The 18,618-nt window shown below is 42.6% G+C and overlaps 1 protein-coding gene across 1 annotated transcript in view; it reads left to right on the forward strand.

The window, feature by feature from the left end:
- NOTCH4 (notch receptor 4) overlaps window positions 1–18,618 on the forward strand; it is a 264,289-nt gene that overhangs the window by 164,782 nt on the left and 80,889 nt on the right. The window contains exon 16 of the mRNA XM_069237252.1: window positions 13,762–13,990. Within this exon, the coding sequence (XP_069093353.1) occupies window positions 13,762–13,990 (229 nt within the window). The remainder of the gene's footprint in view (window positions 1–13,761; window positions 13,991–18,618) is intronic.

Raw genomic sequence — 18,618 nt, forward strand, 5'->3', positions numbered from 1 at the left:
AAAAACAAAGAGTTGCTTTTCTCATTAACACTGCATTTAATTCATTTCAGTGGAACACACTGTAATTTGAAGTGATGCAGTTAGTGTTAAAAACAAATCTATAGTATTTCTACAATTTCGAATTAACAAGGCACAATCGTAGTGGATGTGGACCATGTGTTGCCATTGCATGCACACACATGAACAAGTAGCATGTGTCTCTGTGACCCTTGAAATGTGAGAATAGCACAGAGTGAGATAAATGCTAGCTGCTTAGTGGTAACCTTCACCTTAGAATTCCAAAATAGGAACAGACCTTGTGTTGGAAAATGCCTGGTTGAGTCTCAGACCTCTTATTATGGCCCCATTCCATGTTCCCAAAACGTGTCCCGTGGAACTCCCCAATAATCATCTTTCAAAAACCTCAGAGTGCAAGTACTGAAGCCAGTGCACTATATCCAAGGTCTTGGGAGCGAAACTTAAAAACTTTCAAATACTTTAAAAATGTATCACAAGTCCACTCTGCTCAGCTGCGACCCTGATACTCCTCAGCTCTCCCCCTCTTCAGGCAGTAATATGAGGCCTATTTCTTTCTTCTTGACCTGTAAACTTCATTTTTTAAATGTATTTACTCACTCATAATGCTGACTTGTAACAAGGGATATGAAGAAGCAGCGAATGTCCTGTCTGCTACGTAGAAGGGATGGACAGCGATACACGCCACATATGGTGGACAGGGCTTCCGCTGCTTTTGGTGGATGTCCTGTATCTGCCAAACTGTAAAAAGGACAAAAATGATTTATATTTTATTTTATTATTGCATTTGTATAACAGAACCATTTGGCATCTGAGTAGTTTCTCACGATAGGACCCCTTTTGAATACTTTGAGGTTCTATAGTAGAGTAATTCCAAAGCTCATCTTTTCACTGGTGAACCTTAATATCTAATATCGGCCCCTTCCATCTGACGTGTGTATGAAATATTTCTATTTGTATTCTCCTAAGCGTTGATTTCTTGATGTCCATGTGGTTCTAACTGGCTTCTCCAACATGAACTTATACTACCTGTGTCCAGCAACAGTGGTGACATCCCTCTTTTCTTATTGCAGTTGCCTCATATACTAGGGGTAGCACAAATGGCATTAAATGCCTTTTGACAACTGATGACGTCACAGGATTCACCCTCTATCCTATTCCCAGTTTCATTAAATCGCCTGTTTAACAGAGAGTGAGCTCCAGGAAGTAATTGGGTCTCTAAGAAGCCTGATAACTTTATGTCCATATGGGCTATTCAAGTGGTGCTTATGACCCCTTGTAACAATGGTGGACAGTACAGGGGCACCAAAGGGAAGCCAGGGGTAGCAACTGCTCCTCCTCGCTGCTCCTAATGTTTGTCCACAAGTCCATTCCAGGAAGAGTCGAAGTTCTGAAGAAAGTGCAGCAGCAACAGTTTTCTGCTAAAAAGTTAAGACTGTACTTGGTAGTTAAAGCAGATTTTCCATCCAACAAGTGACGTTGTGGTATTGTTCAAAACCTTTAAAATTCTAAAAATAACACTTGTAAAAAAACCTCTTTCCAATCATTAGTTCTGAAAAAAATACTTTGAATGAGGAACACTTCCAAAAGCGTTTGTTCCCATATGTTTTGAATTGAGGACTGTAAGAAAGGTGTAAGGCGTTGAGGGTATAGGGTATAAGTTATAGGTGTTAAAAGGTGCAAGGCGTTAGGGGTAGAGGGTATAAGTTATGGGTGTTAAAAAAAGTAAGGTGTTAGGGGTATAGGGTATAGGTTATAGGTGTTAAAAGGAGTAAGGCGTTAGGGGTATAGGGTATATGTTATAGGTGTTAAAAGGAGTAGGGCGATGAAGGTATAGGGTATACGTTAGAGGTGTTAAAAGAAGCAAGGCGTTAGGGGTATAGGGTATAAGTTATAGGTGTTAAAAGGAGTAAGGTGTTAGGGGTATAGGGTATAATTTATAGGTGTTAAAATGGGTAAGGCGTTGAGGGTATAGGGTATAAGTTATAGGTGTTAAAAGGAGCAAGGTGTTAGGGGTATAGGGTATAAGTTATAGGTATTAAAAGGGGTAAGGCCTTAGGGGTATAGGGTATAAGTTATAGGTGTTAAAATGGGTAAGGCGTTAGGGGTATAGGGTATAAGTTATAGTTGTTAAAAAGAGTAAGGCATTGAGGGTATAGAGTATAAGTTATAGGTGTTAAAAGGAGTAAGGCGTTAGGGGTATAGGGTATAAGATATAGGTATTAAAAGGGGTAAGGCATTAGGGTTAAAGGGTATAAGTAATAGGTGTTAAAAGGAGTAAGGGGTTAGGGGTATAAGGTATGAGTTACAGGTGTTAAAAGGGGTAAGGCATTAAGGGTATAGGGTATAGGTTACAGGTGTTAAAAGGAGTAAGGCGTTAGGGGTATAGGGTATAAGTTATAGGTGTTAAAAAGGAGTAAGGCGTTAGGGGCATAGGGTATACGTTATAGGTGTTAAAAGGAGTAAGACATTAGGGTTATAGAGTATAAGTTATAGGTATTAAAAGGGGTAAGGCGTTAGGGGTATAGGGTATAAGTTATAGGTGTTAAAAGGAGTACAGCGTTAGGGGTATAGGGTATAAATTATAGGTGTTAAAAAGGAGTAAGGCATTAGAGTTATAGAGTATAAGTTATAGGTATTAAAAGGAGTAAGTCGTTACGGGTATTGGTTATAAGTTATAGGTGTTAAAAGGAGTAAGGCATTGAGGGTATAGGGTATAAGTTATAGATATTAAACGGGGTAAGGTATTAAGGGTATAGGGTATAAGTTATAGGTGTTAAAAGGAGTAAGGCGTTGAGGGTATAGGGTATAAGTTATAGGTGTTAAAAGGAGCAAGGCGTTGAGGGTATAGGGCATATGTTATAGGTGTTAAAAGGAGTAAGGCGTTAGGGGTATAGGGTATAAGTTATAGGTGTTAAAAAGAGTAAGGCGTTAGGAGTATAGGTATAAGTTATAGGTATTAAAAGGAGTTAGGCATTGAGGGTATACACTATAAGTTATAGGTGTTAAAAGGAGTAAGGCTCTAGGGGTTTAGGGTATAAGTTACAAGTGATTAAAAGAGTAAGGCATTAGGGGTATAAGGTATAAGTTAAAGGTGTTAAAAGGAGTAAGACGTAAGGGGTGTAGGGTGTAAATTATAGGTTTTAAAAGGGTAAGACGATAGGAGTATAGGGTATAAATTATAGCTGTTAAATGTATAGGGCTACTGATATAAGGTTAAAGGTTATGAGTTCCATTATATGGTTAGGGATCATAGATGTTTAGGGCAAGGGGATTAGGTCTTGGTGTAAGGCAAAGAGTATGGGGTGGATTAGGGGATAGGGATTAATGATTAGTAGTTAAGATATAAAGTTAAGTGTTGAGGGTTGGTCTTTTGGTTGAGGGTTGAGGTTACAGGAATAAGGATTAGGTTAAGAGTATAAGGGTTATTAACATAGGGTGCGAGGTATAGGGTCAAATGAGTTGGGTTAGAAGTTCGGGATATATAGTTAGGGGCTAGGTATGGGGTTAAGGGTATGGGGCATACGTTTTATTGGTAAAACGTTAAGGGTTAGTGTTATAGGTTTAAGTGTCTAGGGTATGGAGTAGAATATAGGATTAAGGGTACATAGTTAAGGGTGCAGCATTAAGGGTTTGGAGTATACAGCTGAGTCTCTGTCTGCAGAGGCTGAGGCATAGACTATATGGTTACAGATATAGGAGATAAGTTATACGGTCTTCATTTAGAGTAAAAGGTTAAGGTTTGTGTTTATAGGGTTAAGAAGTTTGAGTTAAGGTTTAACCCTTATACCAACATTTGTTTAATTTCACCATTGGAAATGTTTTAATTTAAGGTTTAATAATGATTGTTACGGTTATTTTTAGTCTTTCTGTTCAAAATAAAAAAACAAAGAGTTGCTTTTCTCATTAACACTGCATTTAATTCATTTCAGTGGAACACACTGTAATTTGAAGTGATGCAGTTAGTGTTAAAAACAAATCTATAGTATTTCTACAATTTCGAATTAACAAGGCACAATCGTAGTGGATGTGGACCATGTGTTGCCATTGCATGCACACACATGAACAAGTAGCATGTGTCTCTGTGACCCTTGAAATGTGAGAATAGCAGAGTGAGATAAATGCTAGCTGCTTAGTGGTAACCTTCACCTTAGAATTCCAAAATAGGAACAGACCTTGTGTTGGAAAATGCCTGGTTGAGTCTCAGACCTCTTATTATGGCCCCATTCCATGCTCCCAAAACGTGTCCCGTGGAACTCCCCAATAATCATCTTTCAAAAACCTCAGAGTGCAAGTACTGAAGCCAGTGCACTATATCCAAGGTCTTGGGAGCGAAACTTAAAAACTTTCAAATACTTTAAAAATGTATCACAAGTCCACTCTGCTCAGCTGCGACCCTGATACTCCTCAGCTCTCCCCCTCTTCAGGCAGTAATATGAGGCCTATTTCTTTCTTCTTGACCTGTAAACTTCATTTTTTAAATGTATTTACTCACTCATAATGCTGACTTGTAACAAGGGATATGAAGAAGCAGCGAATGTCCTGTCTGCTACGTAGAAGGGATGGACAGCGATACACGCCACATATGGTGGACAGGGCTTCCGCTGCTTTTGGTGGATGTCCTGTATCTGCCAAACTGTAAAAAGGACAAAAATGATTTATATTTTATTTTATTATTGCATTTGTATAACAGAACCATTTGGCATCTGAGTAGTTTCTCACGATAGGACCCCTTTTGAATACTTTGAGGTTCTATAGTAGAGTAATTCCAAAGCTCATCTTTTCACTGGTGAACCTTAATATCTAATATCGGCCCCTTCCATCTGACGTGTGTATGAAATATTTCTATTTGTATTCTCCTAAGCGTTGATTTCTTGATGTCCATGTGGTTCTAACTGGCTTCTCCAACATGAACTTATACTACCTGTGTCCAGCAACAGTGGTGACATCCCTCTTTTCTTATTGCAGTTGCCTCATATACTAGGGGTAGCACAAATGGCATTAAATGCCTTTTGACAACTGATGACGTCACAGGATTCACCCTCTATCCTATTCCCAGTTTCATTAAATCGCCTGTTTAACAGAGAGTGAGCTCCAGGAAGTAATTGGGTCTCTAAGAAGCCTGATAACTTTATGTCCATATGGGCTATTCAAGTGGTGCTTATGACCCCTTGTAACAATGGTGGACAGTACAGGGGCACCAAAGGGAAGCCAGGGGTAGCAACTGCTCCTCCTCGCTGCTCCTAATGTTTGTCCACAAGTCCATTCCAGGAAGAGTCGAAGTTCTGAAGAAAGTGCAGCAGCAACAGTTTTCTGCTAAAAAGTTAAGACTGTACTTGGTAGTTAAAGCAGATTTTCCATCCAACAAGTGACGTTGTGGTATTGTTCAAAACCTTTAAAATTCTAAAAATAACACTTGTAAAAAAACCTCTTTCCAATCATTAGTTCTGAAAAAAATACTTTGAATGAGGAACACTTCCAAAAGCGTTTGTTCCCATATGTTTTGAATTGAGGACTGTAAGAAAGGTGTAAGGCGTTGAGGGTATAGGGTATAAGTTATAGGTGTTAAAAGGTGCAAGGCGTTAGGGGTAGAGGGTATAAGTTATGGGTGTTAAAAAAAGTAAGGTGTTAAGGGTATAGGGTATAGGTTATAGGTGTTAAAAGGAGTAAGGCGTTAGGGGTATAGGGTATACGTTATAGGTGTTAAAAGGAGTAGGGCGATGAAGGTATAGGGTATACGTTAGAGGTGTTAAAAGAAGCAAGGCGTTAGGGGTATAGGGTATAAGTTATAGGTGGTAAAAGGAGTAAGGTGTTAGGGGTATAGGGTATAATTTATAGGTGTTAAAATGGGTAAGGCGTTGAGGGTATAGGGTATAAGTTATAGGTGTTAAAAGGAGCAAGGTGTTAGGGGTATAGGGTATAAGTTATAGGTATTAACAGGGGTAAGGCCTTAGGGGTATAGGGTATAAGTTATAGGTGTTAAAATGGGTAAGGCGTTAGGGGTATAGGGTATAAGTTATAGTTGTTAAAAAGAGTAAGGCGTTGTGGGTATAGAGTATAAGTTATAGGTGTTAAAAGGAGTAAGGCGTTAGGGGTATAGGGTATAAGATATAGGTATTAAAAGGGGTAAGGCATTAGGGTTAAAGGGTATAAGTAATAGGTGTTAAAAGGAGTAAGGGGTTAGGGGTATAAGGTATGAGTTACAGGTGTTAAAAGGGGTAAGGCATTAAGGGTATAGGGTATAGGTTACAGGTGTTAAAAGGAGTAAGGCGTTAGGGGTATAGGGTATAAGTTATAGGTGTTAAAAAGGAGTAAGGCGTTAGGGGCATAGGGTATACGTTATAGGTGTTAAAAGGAGTAAGACATTAGGGTTATAGGGTATAAGTTATAGGTATTAAAAGGGGTAAGGCGTTAGGGGTATAGGGTATAAGTTATAGGTGTTAAAAGGAGTACAGCGTTAGGGGTATAGGGTATAAATTATAGGTGTTAAAAAGGAGTAAGGCATTAGAGTTATAGAGTATAAGTTATAGGTATTAAAAGGAGTAAGTCGTTACGGGTATTGGTTATAAGTTATAGGTGTTAAAAGGAGTAAGGCATTGAGGGTATAGGGTATAAGTTATAGATATTAAACGGGGTAAGGTATTAAGGGTATAGGGTATAAGTTATAGGTGTTAAAAGGAGTAAGGCGTTGAGGGTATAGGGTATAAGTTATAGGTGTTAAAAGGAGCAAGGCGTTGAGGGTATAGGGCATATGTTATAGGTGTTAAAAGGAGTAAGGCGTTAGGGGTATAGGGTATAAGTTATAGGTGTTAAAAAGAGTAAGGCGTTAGGAGTATAGGTATAAGTTATAGGTATTAAAAGGAGTTAGGCATTGAGGGTATACACTATAAGTTATAGGTGTTAAAAGGAGTAAGGCTCTAGGGGTTTAGGGTATAAGTTACAAGTGATTAAAAGAGTAAGGCATTAGGGGTATATGGTATAAGTTATAGGTATTAAAAGAGGTAAGGCATTAGGGGTATAAGGTATAAGTTAAAGGTGTTAAAAGGAGTAAGACGTAAGGGGTGTAGGGTGTAAATTATAGGTATTAAAAGGGTAAGACGATAGGAGTATAGGGTATAAATTATAGCTGTTAAATGTATAGGGCTACTGATATAAGGTTAAAGGTTATGAGTTCCATTATATGGTTAGGGATCATAGATGTTTAGGGCAAGGGGATTAGGTCTTGGTGTAAGGCAAAGAGTATGGGGTGGATTAGGGGATAGGGATTAATGATTAGTAGTTAAGATATAAAGTTAAGTGTTGAGGGTTGGTCGTTTGGTTGAGGGTTGAGGTTACAGGAATAAGGATTAGGTTAAGAGTATAAGGGTTATTAACATAGGGTGCGAGGTATAGGGTCAAATGAGTTGGGTTAGAAGTTCGGGATATATAGTTAGGGGCTAGGTATGGGGTTAAGGGTATGGGGCATACGTTTTATTGGTAAAACGTTAAGGGTTAGTGTTATAGGTTTAAGTGTCTAGGGTATGGAGTAGAATATAGGATTAAGGGTACATAGTTAAGGGTGCAGCATTAAGGGTTTGGAGTATACAGCTGAGTCTCTGTCTGCAGAGGCTGAGGCATAGACTATATGGTTACAGATATAGGAGATAAGTTATACGGTCTTCATTTAGAGTAAAAGGTTAAGGTTTGTGTTTATAGGGTTAAGAAGTTTGAGTTAAGGTTTAACCCTTATACCAACATTTGTTTAATTTCACCATTGGAAATGTTTTAATTTAAGGTTTAATAATGATTGTTACGGTTATTTTTAGTCTTTCTGTTCAAAATAAAAAAACAAAGAGTTGCTTTTCTCATTAACACTGCATTTAATTCATTTCAGTGGAACACACTGTAATTTGAAGTGATGCAGTTAGTGTTAAAAACAAATCTATAGTATTTCTACAATTTCGAATTATCAAGGCACAATCGTAGTGGATGTGGACCATGTGTTGCCATTGCATGCACACACATGAACAAGTAGCATGTGTCTCTGTGACCCTTGAAATGTGAGAATAGCACAGAGTGAGATAAATGCTAGCTGCTTAGTGGTAACCTTCACCTTAGAATTCCAAAATAGGAACAGACCTTGTGTTGGAAAATGCCTGGTTGAGTCTCAGACCTCTTATTATGGCCCCATTCCATGCTCCCAAAACGTGTCCCGTGGAACTCCCCAATAATCATCTTTCAAAAACCTCAGAGTGCAAGTACTGAAGCCAGTGCACTATATCCAAGGTCTTGGGAGCGAAACTTAAAAACTTTCAAATACTTTAAAAATGTATCACAAGTCCACTCTGCTCAGCTGCGACCCTGATACTCCTCAGCTCTCCCCCTCTTCAGGCAGTAATATGAGGCCTATTTCTTTCTTCTTGACCTGTAAACTTCATTTTTTAAATGTATTTACTCACTCATAATGCTGACTTGTAACAAGGGATATGAAGAAGCAGCGAATGTCCTGTCTGCTACGTAGAAGGGATGGACAGCGATACACGCCACATATGGTGGACAGGGCTTCCGCTGCTTTTGGTGGATGTCCTGTATCTGCCAAACTGTAAAAAGGACAAAAATTATTTATATTTTATTTTATTATTGCATTTGTATAACAGAACCATTTGGCATCTGAGTAGTTTCTCACGATAGGACCCCTTTTGAATAGACCAGAGAGATCAAGTGTGGCTTGTAGCTGTTGTTTGTTTGTTTGTGTTTGGTTGTGTTGAGGGCAGTGTAGAGTTTCTTCCGTGTCTGATGTATAAGTGGTTTGTGTAGGTTACTGTGAAAGAAAACTGACTTAGTACAGATTTGAGTACATAATGGTACATTGTTGACAAACCATTGAGGTATTTCAATGTATGATGTAGTAATTGTTTTATTAATAGTTGTTAAAATGTAAAACAAAGGATAATCAGTGCCTTATTATAAATTAGAAGCATGCAGGCAGGGGCTTCCTAACTATTAAACACTCAGGCAGAAGCTGCATAACTAATAAACTCACATCCATATTCAAATTCTCACACTGCCTTGTTAAGGCCACTAACTCACCAACGCCCATAATGTCCTGCATGAGTCTGTGGCCCTCGAGGCTTCTCATCCTGAGTCGATTTGAACAAACTGAGTCAAATGCGCAGGCCTTATTTTCCCTTTATCTTCATTTTCTTTCCCCAGTAAAAGTTTTTTTTTTATGGCATGTTGTGGTCTCCACCATTGAGGACCTATAGAATTAGTTTGTGGCAAAACTGTTTTCCTGGTGGTTTCCACAGTTATTCACTTTTTGATGGCATCCTCATTTAATTATGCAGCGTTGTGTAAACATGGAAAAGGAGGATGGGCATTCCAAATGTCCCTACCTTTTGCATAACCTGAGACCGCACATGGATACCGTTGGACGTAGCTAATCGATTTGCATGACCTGAGACAGCACATGGATACCTTTATGCTTAGCTAATCGATTGGGTTACAGTGAAAAATCCCAGGGTAGTAGGCTTGCTACTAAAGTGACTTTTAGCACCACGAAGAGTTAACTGTTACCTTAGCATTACAGGAACGGGGCACTAGGTGAGAATGGTAGCAGGCCCACTGCAATTAGCGGAGGGGGGCCGTTAGTGTATCCCCGTGGAGGGCAGGAGGTAGATATAAGATTTGTGACAGGTCCACAGTCCCCCTACAGTGGCCTGATAGTCAGATGGGTGTGCATTTGGCAAGGTAGGCAGAGCAGTGTTGGGAAGAGGTGGGGTCTGACCACCAGGTACCATCTTTGTCCCCCTCAATAATCGTGACACCTTTAGCTAGAATGTGATGGTACGGAAACTCTGTAGTCAGCAGGGCAGCGGAGAGTTCCCATAGCAACAACATCAAAACCCAGACAGGGGCCAAGCATCATTGGGTTGGTGTTAGAAATGGGGTTTTTGGTTGGCAGTCAGGTTGCCCTCTGTCCAAGCAAGAACCCTCACTCGAGTCAGGGTAAGTCACACACAATCCAAAATCAGCCTGTGCTCACCCTCCGGTAGCTTGGCACGAGCAGTCAGGCTTAACTTAGAAGGCAATGTGTAAAGCATTTGTGCAATAAATCATACAACACCATAGCATAACACCACAAAAATACACCACACAGTATTTAGAAAAATATATAATATTTATCTGGGTATCTTCAGGTCAAAACGATCAAAGTTGCAATACGAATTTTGTAAAGATATCACTGAAAAGTGATAGAAAGTGTCTTAAGTCTTTGGAAAGTAAACAAAGTCTCTTTTAAACACAAAGTACCTGGTTTCTGGTGGAAAATCTCCTCAGAGGGCCACAGGAGAAGAGGTGCGTGGAAAAAGGGTGTGTGCGTCGATTTCTCCCCAGCACACACGGACTTGCGTCGTTATTTTCCACGCGGGGAAGTCGGCGTCGTTTTCCGGCACGCGGACAGTCTCTTTCTGTGGATTGCGGGGATTACCAGATGTCCCGGGTCTGTGCGTGGATTTTCCTGCTTGTTCTCAGGCTGCGCGTCGGTCTGCGGGGCTGCGCGTCGAAATTACGATCTCACGGCAGGCGTCGCGTCGATTTCTCCTCTGGATATCGATCTGCGGGGCTGCGCGTTGAAATTACGATCTCACGGCAGGCGTCGCGTCGATTTCTCCTCTGGATGTCGATCTGCGGGGCTGCGCGTTGAAATTACGATCTCACGGCAGGCGTTGCGTCGATTTCTCCTCTAGAGGTCGGGCGGCGTTGTCCTTGCGAGGCCGTGCGTCGGATTTTCGATCGTCCCAAGAGCGTCGCGTCGATCAGCGTCGGTGTGCGGCGTTTTTCTCGCCGCCGAACAAGCTGTGCGTCGAAATTTTCAGCGCACGGAGCGTCCAAGTAAAAGAGAGAAGTCTTTTTGGTCCTGAGACTTCAGGGAACAGGAGGCAAGCTCTATCCAAGCCCTTGGAGAGCACTTTCACAGCCAGACAAGAGTTCAGCAAGGCAGCAGGGCAACAGCAAGGCAGCAGTCCTTTGTAGAAAGCAGACAGGTGAGTCCTTTGAGCAGCCAGGCAGCTCTTCTTGGCAGGATGTAGTTTCTGGTTCAGGTTTCTTCTCCAGCAAGTGTCTGATGAGGTACGGCAGAGGCCCTGTTTTATACCCAAATGTGCCTTTGAAGTGGGGGAGACTTCAAAGAGTGGCTAAGAAGTGCACCAGGTCCCCTTTCAGTTCAATCCTGTCTGCCAGGGTCCCAGTAGGGGGTGTGGCAGTCCTTTGTGTGAGAGCAGGCCCTCCACCCTCCCAGCCCAGGAAGACCCATTCAAAATGCAGATGTATGCAAGTGAGGCTGAGTACCCTGTGTTTGGGGTGTGTCTGAGTGAATGCACAAGGAGCTGTCAACCAAGCCCAGCCAGACGTGGATTGTAAGGCACAGAAAGATTTAAGTGCAAAGAAATGCTTACTTTCTAAAAGTGGCATTTCTAGAATAGTAATTTTGTATTACCATTCTGGCCATACTAAATATGACCTTCCTGCTCCTTTCAGATCAGCAGCTGCCACTTCAACAGTGTATGAGGGCAGCCCCAATGTTAGCCTATGAAGGGAGCAGGCCTCACAGTAGTGTAAAAACGAATTTAGGAGTTTTACACTACCAGGACATATAACTACACAGGTACATGTCCTGCCTTTTACCTGCACAGCACCCTGCTCTAGGGGTTACCTAGGGCACACATTAAGGGTGACTTATATGTAGAAAAAGGGGAGTTCTAGGCTTGGCAAGTACTTCTAAATGCCAAGTCGAGGTAGCAGTGAAACTGCACACACAGGCCTTGCAGTGGCAAGCCTGAGACAAGGTTAAGGGGGCTACTTAAGTGGGTGGCACAACCAGTGCTGCAGGTCCACTAGTAGCATTTAATCTACAGGCCCTAGGCACATGTAGTGCACATTACTAGGGACTTATAAGTAGATTAAATAGTCCAATCAGGTATGATCCAAAGTTACCATGTTTTAAGGGAGAGAGCATATGCACTTTAGCACTGGTTAGCAGTGGTAAAGTGCACAGAGTCCAAAAACCAGCAAAAATTAGGTCAGAAAAAGAAAAGGAGGAAGGCAAAAAGTTTGGGGATGACCCTGTCAAAAAGCCAGGTCCAACAGTTGGCAAATGTGAACTACACGCAGGACGGATGCCAGCGCAACAGGCAGCGATTTAAAAAGCAAGACATGGACCCCAGCCTGACATTCTGCTGCTGCATGTGGGAGGCAGTGACATGACATGAGAAAGTCAGGGGACTCGGAGGGTTTCATATCTGCATTACCCAAGCTCCACAGTTTAGTACCCGATGTGGTGTTGCTATGGTCAGAAGTCAACCTGCGGGGCCAATAGTCAATGGGACTGAGACCTGATGTCATAAATAGCTCCATAAAGAAACTGTCAGAAGGAAGCCTTGATGTATCTACCCAGGCATGCCTGGGGCAACAGTGAGAAAAAAAGGGCTTCAATGGGGAGATGGTGTATTTGTTTAACTTTTTGCCCAGTAGCCAAAATATGTCAGAAATAATAATGCGATTTGAGGGGCGCCACAGCACACAATCTCCAGTTCTCATCAGAAGACCTTATCTAGTAGATACGACTGTCTGGAAGGGCTGAGTGACCTGTTGGTAGTCCCGCATTTGTAGCTCTACAGCAGGTGCCCCAGATGTTTTGGAGAGTGGCTAAGATGTCACAAGGCATCCTTGCAGACTCTTCGATGGTACGCGGTACCTTGGGAAGCGTAAAGCTGTCATCTATTTATGGATGTCTCCATGAGTGTATTTTTCATACTGGAAAGCATCTGCTTTCACAGACCTTCCAGGTACTTCCTCTTGTCCTAACTCCTACTTGCATACACCCCACATATACATAAAAACCGATCCAGCGGGTGAGCCTCCTCCTACACCACTCCTAAAGCGTGGAACGACCTGCCGCTACACATAACAGCCTTCCCCTCACTTTTTTGAATAGTGCAAGCCGAAGACCTGGCTTTCTGAGCAGCCTCTCTAGGCCCTAGGTTTGGCTAGACTCACACCTGCAGATCTGCCAAACATAACATGCTATGCTGGCTGGGACTCATCTTCCGGCCTATAAGTGGAAAGGAATGTAAAAAGGAAATGTGTGCTGTTTGACTTGTAATGCTTTTTGTGGTGTATGCACTGCTTTGTTGGTGTGCATTTTGACATTACTGTACCTGTATTTATTGCTGGGCATGAAATAAATTTGGTATGTTCTAACCCAAGTCAAATTGTTTCCTGGTGTTTGTGGGGGAAAACGGGTATGGGTAGAACCGCTGCCATTTTAGAAGTGACCATATGTACAATACGCTTAACATATTGTCTATATGCAAACACTTTATCATGTTGTGGTGTCTCTTGGTGTGCTCATGGCTCACTGATCCTTTTGTATGTAGGTTGGTGTTGCTTCTCAAAGCTTCAACCATAACTAAAATATCCATCTTGGATGGTAACCTTTGATGTTGATTGATACGTAAGTCATTCACATACAAGGAAAGGGTGGCATTCAGTTAAATTAAGTGTTAGATAATCTACTGGGTTATTTGTATACAAAGTTGTCATTATTTTAATGAACATGTTCACCTTAAAAGACTTCCTCAATATGTGTAAGGGTATGTGGGTGTGCAAAGCATGCAATGTTGAGGGATACCTGATGCTTTAAAGAGAAAAGTGGGTGCCTGTGGCTAGACACACATGGATGGTACTTATGCTTCACTTTTTTGACAGATCCTTGTTGGAATGGCGGCTCTTGCGTGGACCTGGTTGACGCCTTCACATGTACCTGCCGCCCTGGATTCCACGGCAAGCGGTGCGAGCTGGACGTAGACGAGTGCGCCAGCCGCCCGTGCCTGAATGGAGGCACATGCGCTGACTATGTGAACTCCTACACCTGCCAGTGCACTCTAGGCTTTGAAGGGGTGCACTGCGAGCATAACATCCCGGACTGCACGAACAGGTGAGTGAGGCCTGTCAGGATGCAGGTTGGCGTAGGCACATGTTCGTGGTCCAGGTGCACAAGGTGGTTCAAGAAAGAGGACTAGACAAATAGGAAAGGAAAGACATGTGGGACACAAGCACAAGGATGAATGATGGGGTCAGAGTTGAGAGTGATATTATGGGGGGTAAGTTAGGTTTGCCGCCTTTACTTAAAGGACAATTTCGAATTTAAGCCTCACCCATGTGAAAGGCCCCATTTGGGCACTTTTTTTTAGGTCTCACCTACTGGACAGCACATGCGCTTTCTATGGCGAGATGTAGTATGAGTTTACAATGGGATCAGAGTCCACCCGCTGCTTACCATTGGTTGGCTTTGTTGCCATTCTTACTTACTTGCTTCCTACTTGTAAACCTGTGTGGGCTTCCCTCCCTGGTCTTGTGTTTGCCCCTCCATGGAGCATGGACGCATGTCTCGTGTACTTCCACTGCTCATTTTTTTCTTTTTGCTTCAGCACTCCACAAGAGTGCATGCGCTCCAGCTGTCTCCGTAGTTTGCTTCTCTCCTCCCCACACTCCATGCTGCACGCTCTCTCTTGCCCATGTGCTTCTAATGTTGCTCTCTTTACTTTTCCTCCCCTGCTTCACGTTGCTTTTCTTCCACCTGTAACCCTGTGTTGCTTCAGCCCCGCCTTCTGTGTTGATTCCCCCTGCCCTTTTGTTCCCCCCACTCTTTTCCTCTGTAGCTCCACCCCCTGCCCTCAGATTGATTCTGATGCTACCTGCACACTGATATCGCTCGTCCATATTTCTCCCTTTGCACTTGACTCTGAGAGAGGCCGAGGATATTTTGATTTGCTTCGCCAGGGAACAAACAATCTAGGAAACAAATATTGAAGCTCCACTTCTTAAGGGGTGCAATGAGGTGGCACAGGGAGCCCCAGGACCACAATCACAGCTGAGGTGTTACAGTGGAGAAGGTCATGGCCTCTGCTTTATTTCTCTAAAGTGCTCAAATCCCTCCTCCGACGCGTAACACCAGTTGTGCTCCTCCCCTTCTAGAGCCATTGCAGAGTGAGTGCCGTGGAGGAGCAAATTAGTCACTCTTTCTTTCTGAGCCACAGTTTTAGATTGACCTGAAGGGCTCCACAGTTTTACACCACTGCAATTGTTAGGTCTTGTCTTTGAGAAGGCTTTTAGCTGTTTTAGCAAAGGCCTATTGCGGACCACAGTGCCTTAAGTGGGTCTCTAAAAGGGGTGTGGCCTACCTAATTAAGGATGTGGCTTAAAACATGCATACTACAGTCCTGTGGTTTACACAGCATGCTACCTGACCAGCCTTCTGGCGCCTCTTTGTGAGATTTCTGCTATTGCATCCAGACATATCACATAACTGTAAACATCTGCCTGAAACAAGCCAGACCTATTGGCTTTGTGAGTGCTTTTTAGCATTTTGATATAAATGATTAACAATGATTTTGTTGTAAATAATTGGAGTTGATGATTACAAATGGTACATATGTGACCATCATTATGTGATCACTGGAGAGAGGCCAAGGATTGGATGAGCATGCAATCTGAACACTGTGTGCCCTTCTAACTCACACTGCCTTCAGCCGCCGCTCCAGAGATTTCACCCGTACCCCATTCTGAACAACCTCCCACAACCACAACTCACCCTAACACCTAAATGTGACTCAGCTCACATGTACCATGCAAGCACTGGAAACCCCAGTAGCTCACCCTTTACATTAGCTTTGCCAATATTTAGTAAAGTAAATTAGATTAAGAATACAATACAAAATTGCACTAAAGCAAAGAGAATTTACAAATGTTAATACATTTGATGTTTTTACTTATGTACAAAAAGATTTGTTCATACTGTACATATTGATCAATTATAGCCAAAGCCAATAGTTTCCAAAGGCAAGACCTGCTGGCTTTGCCATTGCTTGTTGTTTATTTACAAGCTTAAAAGCATTTACACAGTTTTATGTATTTATACATGATGCTTCCTATCATGGTTTTTCATTTCAGCTGCAGTGTTAATGCATGTATTGTTACCCAAAAGACACCTCATCTCATTCTGAGTGTTGTGCTAGGTTTCAGATAGGGTACAAACAATAGGTCCAAATCACAAAGGTAAACTTTGACTTTTGGTCTAAGTTTAGACCAAAAATCTAAGTTTACGACTTTTCAGTATTCACAAAGGCAAGTTACGAGTAGTATCTTTACGTCCGCACTCAGGGCAGAATCTCCACACTGGTAGCGCATCTCCGCCCGAGTGGGGAGATTCCACTCTGGGTACGGAGAGTACATTCCAGGTTTTGAGAGTACACTCAGGGTGCAGAGATTCTGCCCGAGTGTGGACAGAAAGATACTACTCATAACTTACCTTTGTGAATCAGACCCACTGTGTCAATTTGAAATTACAGGTTTTGTGCAAACAGCACTGGGTTCCAACTTACCCTGCGCCAACAGTGTGTCAAGGGTAATTCTGGGCAGTAACGCTGGTCACTAGAACCATTTACGCATGTTCTTCCCAATTGCCAACAGAGAATCTTGTAATCATGCGCAAAAAACAACTTAATGCTCTGCAGCAACAGTATGTTTGATGGCATGTGTGGCTGTAGATAACACATGCCTACCATAAATCTGCCATCTAGTGTTGGGCTCGGATGTGTGCAAGTTGTTTTTGTTCTAAGAAGTCCTTTGAGTCAGAAGTCTTTCAAGTCACGAGGTGTAGTGACTCCTCCTCTTGCTTGTAATGTGCATGGTCCTTGATTCCATTGTTAGATTGCTTTTTTCCGTCATCGGGTTTGGACGTGTGCACCTCTGCTACAGTTCAATACCGTTGTTGTACTCTTCTTCGATACGTCAGTGTTGATTTCAATAGTGGTTTGATTACCGTTTCTCTCCTTACGCCATCAGCGTCAAATCTGTCCAGGGGATTCAATTTGACCGTGGCCTTTGCACTTCGGGGTAGAATGTCTCTTCGATGTTCACTCCAACTGATGTCTAGTTGATGATGGAACAGATCCTCTTTCGATTCTGCCCTTCTTGTCATGCCAAGTTTCCACGCACCGACCTACACCAGGTGTGTAACTTGTGCTTATCGCCCGAACACCAGGAGGCGACCTGGTAGGCCTGCAGGTCTTTCTGATCGAAAAAGACAGTGAGAGATCGAAGGTCTAGAAGATCACAAATGTTTTGATGGGGCACCGATGATACACTGAACGTCTTCGGTTCGGAGGATCCGGAACTCGCGGTAGAGGCACATCCATCGGCTGCGGATGAAGTTAACATCTTCCCAGACGACAGCTCTGGGTCGGACATGGAGTCACAAGACATCACTCTAGGGCAACAACCCATGAGTACTCTGCACTCTCCACCTCCACCCCAGCCACAGCAGACAGCGGCAAAGCCTCACACCTCACATAAGACAAAGACTGTTGTTGGGCCACCACTGCCTTCAGGCCGTGGTCGGCACGACCAGTTGCTTCCGAAAAGTCCAGCCACGGCTCAGCATTGAAAAAGCAGTCTTTGTGCGTTAGTGGCAGGTCGTCGATCCAAAGACCTCAACATTGGACTTGAGGCAACCTTCAGCACTGAAACCCTCCATATCACACTGAAGCAGCCTTTTGGCACCGAACTCTTCTCGGAGCTCAAACAACATTCCACTCCAGCACTGAAGAAAATCAGCCTCTGATCCAGAACCTTGTGCCTAAACTGGCATCAGAGCAAAAAATGCATTTTCGAGTCATTCTCCAGAGACTGTGCAACCAGTATTTGAGAAACTTCATCAAGGATTGTACTTGTGTACATCTGATGATTCATCCAGCTAGAGCCTGTTAAAAGACAACTATATTTTGAGTAGACAATGAATGTTCATCCAAAGAAAAAGAAGAGGGAGGATAAAACCACCTGCCCACTGCACATCACTCCACCACCACTACCTGCTGTGCACACTACCTCACCAAGCTTTTACCAGTTCACTACTGAATCACCTGAGGGTTCACTTCACTCCTTCACAGGGGATGGGGGAGGATGGTGATCAAATTTCAATACCATCTCAAGATGACTGGGAGCCATATGATGTAGATCCACACTATAACACAGTTCCGGATCTCTAACTATCAAGACCTTCCCCTCCTGATGACACCTGTACTTATCACAACCTTATAAGTAGGGCAGCCACTTTCCACAAAGTGCCACTTCACTCTGACCCCAAGAGAAAGACCTTTTGTTTGAGACTCAGCATTCGGCAGAATACCTCCCAATGCTAAATAGTATGCTCAGGCACACTCAGGACATTTTCAATCACCCAGGTAAAATCAGGGTTATTACTCCCAGGGTCGATAAAAAATATAAACCTTCCCCAGTAGACCCTACATTTATTAAAGGACAGCTTATACCTGACTCTCTAGTGGTGGCCTCAGCACGTAAACGGGCAAACTTTCAAACATCTGGTGTCAGTGAGCTTCAGGCATTAACTATCGAAGACTCATTCTTCCAACTTCATAGGGACAAAGTGGTAGTACATACCAACCCTAACTTCCTTCCAAAAGTGGTGTCAAAGTTACACTTAAATCAATTTATTGTGCTGCCAGTATTTTTTCCACAACCTGATTCCGTTGCAGAAAGAGCTTT

This window comes from Pleurodeles waltl, chromosome 6 (assembly GCF_031143425.1).
Source record: "Pleurodeles waltl isolate 20211129_DDA chromosome 6, aPleWal1.hap1.20221129, whole genome shotgun sequence".
Taxonomy (NCBI): domain Eukaryota; kingdom Metazoa; phylum Chordata; class Amphibia; order Caudata; family Salamandridae; genus Pleurodeles; species Pleurodeles waltl.